Raw genomic sequence first — 8,206 nt, 5'->3', positions numbered from 1 at the left:
GCTTTCCCAGCCGCAGTGCCAACCTCTGCACTTGCGTCTCTGGCGAAAGAGGGGAGGGGGGAGGCTTTCACATCCTCAAACCCCAGGGAAACATCTGCCGGCGCGGCAGCCCCCATCGTCAGTCGTCCGGCTGCCGGGTTATACATAATTAATCCCAATCCATTAACGCACCAGCACGCCCGCACCTCCGCTCCATAGGCAGCGCCTTTGAAACAGCCAGGCCGGCGGTGGTGCAGGCTGCACCCGGGGGTGGCCAAAGGTACAGTGAACTTGCTTCATGCTCGCTGCAGTCGTTCCCAAAAAAAGGAGAGAGCAAGGAAGTTTCCATTGCAAAACCAAAGAACTGTGCTGATCTAGTCGCTGTCATGAGCATTTACAGCTGTGCTACTCAGTCTTTACTGCGCTGCTACAAAAAGGCAATTAAGAAAGTGTCTGGAATCCCGGGACATTTGCATGTTTCTGTGGCGTAAGAGTACTTAATTTGTAGTAGGTTAGAGAAAGGATTTTGTGAAAGAATAGAGGGGGAGAAAATGAGTTATTTGGGAAGCAAATGAAGTCTGGCAGGAAAACTTCACTCTATTGGAAAATTTGGTATGTTGTTACTGTGCCAGAGGAGAAAAATAGCTGTTAACATCAAAGAACCAAGAAGACTGCTCCACGGGAATCCTGAAGCAAAACAAAAGGCAGACATCTAGTAAAGAGGACTAGCTTAGACATATGACTGGCTCATTCATGTGCTTCCTTAAAGCACGGATCACTTCTGAAAATTGACAGTAGAAACAATTCAGCCTTACTAGGCAAATTTACTTCCCAGGATAATCTGGATAGAATCCCTGACAACAAAATCCAAGATAAAGCTTTAATTGCATTTCACTCTGCAAAATGAATGCAACAAAACATGAGTCATCCTTGCAATGTCTTCCATCCTGTGCCTTACCTGGGTCCCATGTCTTCTCCTCTCCTGCCATCTCTTTCTAAAGTTTTCCAGGAGAAGGTAAGAAGTGGGGAAAAAGGTCAGTCTGCAACACTGGATGTTATTTCTAGTGTAAAACTAATTATATTTGGTATGGAGATTACTGAGTGTCAGTAAATATAGACACCAGTATGGCACTTTAAAGGCTTGTTACTGGCAGAAGTCAAATTTTGGAAGTATCTTTTCACTAACTTGAATGTACAAGTATGATAGAAAGTGGACATAAGATGTGTCAGACAAAGAGTTCTGTGTTTTCATAGTAGTGGCTTAGCCTTACAATGCCGGTGCTGCATATACAATGTTGTCAGCTGTCACTTTTGACGCATTTTAGTTCTTGTGACCTATATATGAAAGCTGTCTTAATAAAGAAGGAAGCTTTATTTATTTGTTTTTTCCTGATTCATCAGCAAACTACTCCAGAAAAAAACCCAGCATGATTCTGCATTATGGAACACAACTTTTTATTACTATAAACCTGTACTCTAATAAATATTAGGCCCATTTCTGATTTCGTGTTGATCAAGAGCAAGTTAGGAATTCAGGGAAGTTACATCTGTGTGAGACTAATGGAAATGAGAGAATGATCAGACTCTGTGCCCTAATTTTTCCTGACAAGGCCGCAAAATAAAGGCCCCCATAGCGTGAACTGAGCTGTCCAAATAAATGTAGTTTGATTTTTCCAAAGTGCCAGACCTTTGCAGATGGCACTGAATTCATGCAGAGAGGACCTCTCTAAATCAGACTGCTTTTGTTTAGATTGCTAACTGAAGACGGTCGAGCTTGGGATTAGGAAATGAGTGCTGCATATTCTGACTTGAGACTGCCAACCTGATAGAACAAATGGCAAAACTCTGGAGGAAATTAAGCTGCATGGGAAACTCTGGTGTCAATGTGATTTACTTATTCCAAGTAATAATTGTTAAGTTTTCTGGATTTGCATTTATCTGCGGTTGTGTTTGATAAATTTTGTGTTAAATCTGTGTTTCAATTTAATTCATATTTGTGATGTAGATACCAACAGAATAGCTTATTATCATAGAATCATAGAATCATTAAGGTTGGAAGAGACCTCTAAGATCATCGAGTCCAACCGTCAACCCAACAACACCATGCCCACTAAACCATGTCCCTAAGCGCCTCATCTACACATCTTTTAAATACTTCCAGGGATGGTGACTCAACCACTTCCCTGGGCAGCCTGTGCCAATGTTTAACCACTCTTTCAGTAAATAAATTTTTCCTCACGTCTTATTATAAAATACTTAAATGAAAACACCATATAATTTTTATTAAGATTGAAAACTTCTTAATTTTGCCTCTACTAGATGAATAAGTAATTGGTAGTACCATTTGAAGTTGCTGTGTGTATCCACTTGAAGGACTAGGTTACTGTGGTACGCATGAACCATGTTTCACACCGGGAGACATTTCATTGCGAGGTGGTTTCCATCGTTACCAAGCAACAAAAAACCTCTCTGCTTATTCAGTGGCTCTGTTCTTTTTGTACCATACTTGATAAATCTCTTTTCAGGAAAGGATTCACTACTTAAACCATTGCCTTGCTCTTTATGGTTTCTGTGAACTGATCTTCTGGAGGATGACCTCTAGTTTTACTGTGGTTTGTTGGCTAGGACTTCAGAAACTTGGAGAAACAGGAGCAAGTGGAGTCTTTTAAGTTTAGTGCCATGTAAGGACGATAGAAGAGAATGACCGTGGTTTCCCGTGGAGCTGAAAAGCAGGCAAGTGCTTTTAAAAAGTCTGCCTTGTCAGTTGAACCAGTTCACAAGATGGATCGCCAACAGTATCGAAGTCTGTTAAAGAAGATGTGCATGCCTGTTGTGAGAGGTCCTGAGAACAGACATGGCTTTGCCAGCTTTGAAGAGAGAAACAGTAATTCTTTCCTTAAATTCAATCCATTCACCTCTCTAGTAGAGCCGAATTACCCTTTATTCCCACACCGGGATGATGTGCCTTTAGTGGATCCCTCCTCAGGTTTTGTGAGTCCAGGAGCAGATGCTGACCTGCAGCCTAATGTTGGAAGAGGTGTTGAATCCCTGGTGTACTACAGTGGTCGGAAACCTCACCAGCAGGTCCCCATCACAGGAAAGAGAGGCCAGCCTCCCCACAGGAGGCAGATGATCCTCCTGGAGGAAACCAGCCAGGACAGAAGGTGGAATTCCAGGGCTGTGTCAGCTGCTTCTGTCAGGGCACAACTCAGAGGTAAAGCAAACTACTGTTTTTATTTCTTAATCACCAAAGAAATCGGTGATGCTTAAATAAATACAGTTAGTTTCTGAACTCCATTCCCCAAGGTCCTGAAAGAACAAACCTTATAAAATATATTTGCCCTGGATATTTGAACTGAATATAACAACTGCAATAGAGTGTTTGTATGATTCATTGCCCCTGCTGTAGCGAAGAGGTACCAGTCAGCAAATTCTAACGAGCATTCTAATGCTAAAAAGAAAAAAAAAATCTTTGAAGGTAAATAATGTTTTAAAAAAATTATTTAGGTAAATTGTGTAGTTACATACAATAGTCCTAATGAGCACCTGTTTTAATGTAAATCAAAATAACAAATCACTCCAGAGTCAGGAAATCCCCTGGATATTTCTGTGTCTTTTAGTATTTCCTGACAAGTTGCAGTGCAGCGCATTTAAAGACCTACTCCAGGGTCTAGTTGATTGGAGAACAGAAGTTCTTTAGGACTGCCATCACATGTTGGTCAAAGTACACATTACCCTCTTATTTTATATCAATGTGTTACACATAAAGTTGGGTCTGATCATTTCATATTGATTACAGCATCAAAACGGAAATTCACTCTTTTTAATGTGAAGCAAAATTGGGTTGGTGGTTAATATTCAGAATTTTCTGATGAAAATTTTGGAAAGCAGAAATATCTACTCAGGGCTTCTAAATGCAGACATAATTAGCAGTAAGCAATATGGTTGAATTTTTAGAAAGATTAAGCCAATTCCAATGATTTTCATAGAGAAATACTCATTACACCTAGATGAAAATTTTATGAGAACTCAGGCAACTTGCTTATAGATGGGGGGAGGCATTTCTTAGAACGTGGTAAAGAAACGTAAATAAGCTTGTTCCATTTTACTACACAGAGATAACACTCTCACTTCACAGTTAGCTATACTTTATCCGTGTTATTGTCACCATAAAGTCTACATGCTATAAATTCAGGCAGTGTTTCTGGTTCCTTGTTTCTGTCTTCGAACCTTGCATCTTAAATCACTTTAAGCTTACTGCAGTCATGTAACAGAACCTGAAAGAACTCAAGAAACCACAAGGGATAAAAAATAGACTCCATAATTTTCCTTTTTTTTCTTGCTCATCCCATATAATTTTCACTCTTATTTCTCAGTTACTGTGTTCTCCCTTTACATATGAAATTAGACCTCAGACACCAATCAGAACTGATCAGATTTTTTTTTTCTGAAAGCCTCTGGAAAAGTGAAGGGGAAAGAAGATTTGAGATATGCAATTCTATCTGACCATTAATTTCTCCAATACAGAGAAAAGCAGACAAAGGCAGAGATAGAGATACTCTGGCAGATAGAGACACACCTGAAATGAACACAAACAAAATCTGAAACTGAATGTCATCAAGTCCTACTCCTACTTTTAAAATATAAGAGGTCAAAAACAGTGCAGTTTTTGAATGACAGTGAGGTGCAGTGAAGCTTGTGAGACCGCTGGTTTTGTGAAACCTCCCTGCATATGTCTTTATATAGTGACATAAGAATCTCACTTTTTCCTTTAAAAACAAAACAAGATGTTCTGGCTTTCATGGTTTCTGGGAAACAGCTTATAAATGTGAATGAGTACATCTGCAGTTTCTGACTCAGAATCCAAACCAAAAATTCCCCAAATTCATTATACGTCATTGAATCCTGCTTTGTCAGATTAGGAGATTAGCTTAAGTAATAAACTGAAACTGGCAGTATCATTAAGCTTGTCATTAGTTTAAAGTGATAAAGCCAAGACACTGAGTTCCCAACTTGGACAAGAACAGATCACACCATTTTCAATCCTGTGGACTGAGCAAATCATTAGGGGCATTGAAACCTCCAGAAAGTTGACTTAAAGAAAAAATTATTGCCATTTTTGCGCTAGATCTTTCCACCGAAAGCAAAAGGAGAAGTAAATGTTAGAAGATTAATCATCCCAGTAGTAGGCCAGTAGTGTCAAGATGGCAAATTACAGTATACAGTGCAAAAGCAGACGTCTCTAGAAATGCGTATGTACAATTATCAAAGCAAATGTAAAATTATATACATGTCCTAAGGACGTTGTAGCTGTCATGAGTGTTTTATACATACAGCACAAGGAATAACAGGTGTAACCTTTAGGTCTTTAATCAGTGAACCAGAGGAAGACTATTTTTATGGAACTACTAGGACGTATAGATGGATATATTTGAGCTATCTACCTCTTTACTGTCGAGTGTACTAGTACATGCATGCGTATTAAGTAATTACAACATTTCAGACATAAAACTTAATGGGAGCATTCCCATATGAGTCCAAGTGGTATATTTGCAGATAGCATTTGAAGTTTACTCAAAGCTGAGGCAATGAAATTGCAGCCACCATCTTTACTGCAAGCACATTACCTGTTTAAGAGACACTTTCCAAAAGAATTGTTTTAATTGGAGAGTGATTCAGTTTGAAAGCTCTTCACAGTGGAAAGATCCACAAATTCTGTCAAGCTTTTCAAAAGCAGCAACTTAAAGTTATAGCACACTGTGCAAAAAGCTCTTTTAAAAACCAGGTCATATTATTTCAGTACCTACATATGGCATTAGGATACTAAACTTAGTCTCTTACTGAAAGCTGTGATTTTCTTTTAAACTTTAAACTTTGTCAGAGTGCAATTAGTTCTGCAAGCACTAATTTTGCATTCTGCACAGTGGTTTTCAACTTTTAGTCTTTGAACTATTTTCTCCAAAGTATGCCTAAAATTTCTACAAATAACTAGGAAAAGTAACTGTATTATGAATTAGCTTAAATTTGCTACATAAAGGTCTTCATATGCATTGGAAATTTTGGGGGGTCTGGAAGTAAAAAGCAGGTTGAGAACTACCTAAGTAGTATGTTCTTGATACTTAAAAAGTTTCCAGTGTTCATAGAGAGTGGCGTGATGGCTGTGTGACCCCTTTTAGTATAGTATAACAAAGTATATTTAGAAATACACCTTTCCCAAAGTCACCAAAAGCATTATGCTAGTTAATGGCACAGCAGTTTGAATTATACTCTCATACATATCCCTTACCTTATTTATAGGATTATTTTGTGGGTTTTATCCTGATTCCCTAAGGAGACAAGTTGTTTCCATTCGTCTTTTTTATCTATTGGTTCTCTCCTAATAATTTTTAACCCCATTGGCCAATTTCTGCCAAATTTGACAGAGATATAAACATCTCAAGGGTAATTACATCCCTGCAAGATTTTTGAAGGTTGAAGTCTGGGGAGAGGAGAGAGAAAAATGAGTGTTCCTCTTGAGGGAGCTGAAACTCGGGCATTGTAACATCTTTCTATTTGGCAGCAGCTCCCTTGGTTATCAGCGTGTGTGTACTGGCTCACCGATCAGTACATATGTGACTCTACAATAACTGCAGGATGTGGCCTCTTGGTGCCTAAGCCTAATTTACAGGACCTGGTCAGAGAGAGCTCGAATTATTGGAATATGAAGTTGGGAGGATGAAGGAGAGAGGAAGTATCTTTAGGAAATTAGTCACCTACTGCTCATGGAATAACTTGTTTATTGCTTTCAGGGTTGGCAAAGATTATATAACTGTAGAACTGCAATATGCGATTACTAGTTCAGATTGCATTAACAAGCTTTTATTATTATGTTTGCTAATTTGGATACTTTCCTTTATGCAGTTAGTACTGTACATGACAATATGTGAAGTAGGCCAAACTCTAGCAATGTATGTTATTATTTATCACTTAATTTAATCTTCCATGTAATTTAATGTATTTTTGTGGAAGTTTTAATTCAGAGTGGTAGTTTTGTGGAAGTTTTAATTCAGTAGCAGGTAACTGAACATTGGTGCATCGATATTTATGGGAAGCCATGAGTTGTTTTCATCCAGCTTAAAACAGTAAGGATTCCTGCAAATTGATTAACACAATAGGAAGCCCTTTCTTTCAAGTTGGATAACTCCAGTGAAAGTTGCTCCTGCTCTACCTGACCAAAACCGTATTTTTGCATTTTGTATGGAACCCAATCTCAAGGCTAGTGTCTGGTGCTCTTCTTGTAATGACAGAAAACATATTTAAATAATTTTGTATCTAGTCTGCTTTCCATTTAGCATAGTTTTGGCAGTGATTACAGTAGTGTAATGAAATCAGACTTTCTCATTTCTTCATCTGATTATATTGAAATAAGGGCTATATTTCACATAGCTGTATGTTAGCATGACCAGATTTTAATGGTGGCCATCGCTCCAATAATTTTTATTTTTTGTACTGTTACTCTGGTTAAGACATTTAGACTGTAATGTGAGACCAATACTACCAATGTCAGTTATGTGTAACTGGAGCAAAAATACCAAAATTTACAGAAGATACCAAAACCGCATACTTGGTGTAAATACTTACATATTTAATACTTAGGCACTGCCTTATCTGTTGCAAGTTACAAACAAATAAGTAAATCAGTGATTCCATAGCAGAAGTCTAATTAAGTCTTTCGCATACTGAAAATGTAATGGCATCCTTCATCCTTCTACACTGATGAGACTATTCATAGTCCTTAAAGTGTTGCACATGCTTAAATAGTTAGAATGGAATGGAATGGAATGGACTATTTCAGTTGGAAGGGACCTACAATGATCATCTAGGCCAACTGCCTGACCAATTCAGGGCTCACCAAGTTCAAGCATGTTGTTAAGGGCATTGTCCAAATGCCTCTTAAACGCTGACAGGCTTGGGGCATGGACCACCTCTCTAGGAAGCCTGTTCCAGGGTTTGGCCACCCTGTCGGTAAAGAAATGCTTCCTAATGGCCAGCCTAAATCTCCCCTGGCGCAGCTTTGAGCCGTTCCCACGCGTCCTGTCACTGGGTACCAGGGAGAAGAGATCAGCACCTCCCTCTCCACTTCCCCTCCTCAGGCAGCTGTAGAGAGCAATGAGCTCGCCCCTCAGCCTCCTTTTCTCCAAACTAGACAAGCCCAAAGTCCTTAGCTGCTCCTCATAGGACATTCCTT

General features: G+C 39.0%; 2 protein-coding genes across 2 annotated transcripts in view; one reads left to right on the top strand and one right to left on the bottom strand.

Moving 5' to 3' along the window:
- The window catches only part of ZPBP (zona pellucida binding protein), a 33,517-nt gene extending 32,549 nt beyond the window's left edge, over positions 1 to 968 (bottom strand). The window contains exon 1 of the mRNA XM_009330485.1: positions 938 to 968. Within this exon, the coding sequence (XP_009328760.1) occupies positions 938 to 968 (31 nt within the window). The remainder of the gene's footprint in view (positions 1 to 937) is intronic.
- A 1,711-nt stretch (positions 969 to 2,679) lies between these two features.
- The window catches only part of LOC103922360 (chromosome unknown open reading frame, human C7orf72), a 24,216-nt gene continuing 18,689 nt past the window's right edge, over positions 2,680 to 8,206 (top strand). The window contains 2 exon segments of the mRNA XM_009330483.1: positions 2,680 to 3,208; positions 7,166 to 7,233. Of these exon segments, the coding sequence (XP_009328758.1) occupies positions 2,680 to 3,208; positions 7,166 to 7,233 (597 nt within the window).

Source organism: Pygoscelis adeliae, unplaced genomic scaffold, assembly GCF_000699105.1.
Source record: "Pygoscelis adeliae isolate BGI_AS28 unplaced genomic scaffold, ASM69910v1 Scaffold78, whole genome shotgun sequence".
NCBI lineage: Eukaryota > Metazoa > Chordata > Aves > Sphenisciformes > Spheniscidae > Pygoscelis > Pygoscelis adeliae.
This window is presented reverse-complemented; position numbering and strand designations above follow the sequence as displayed.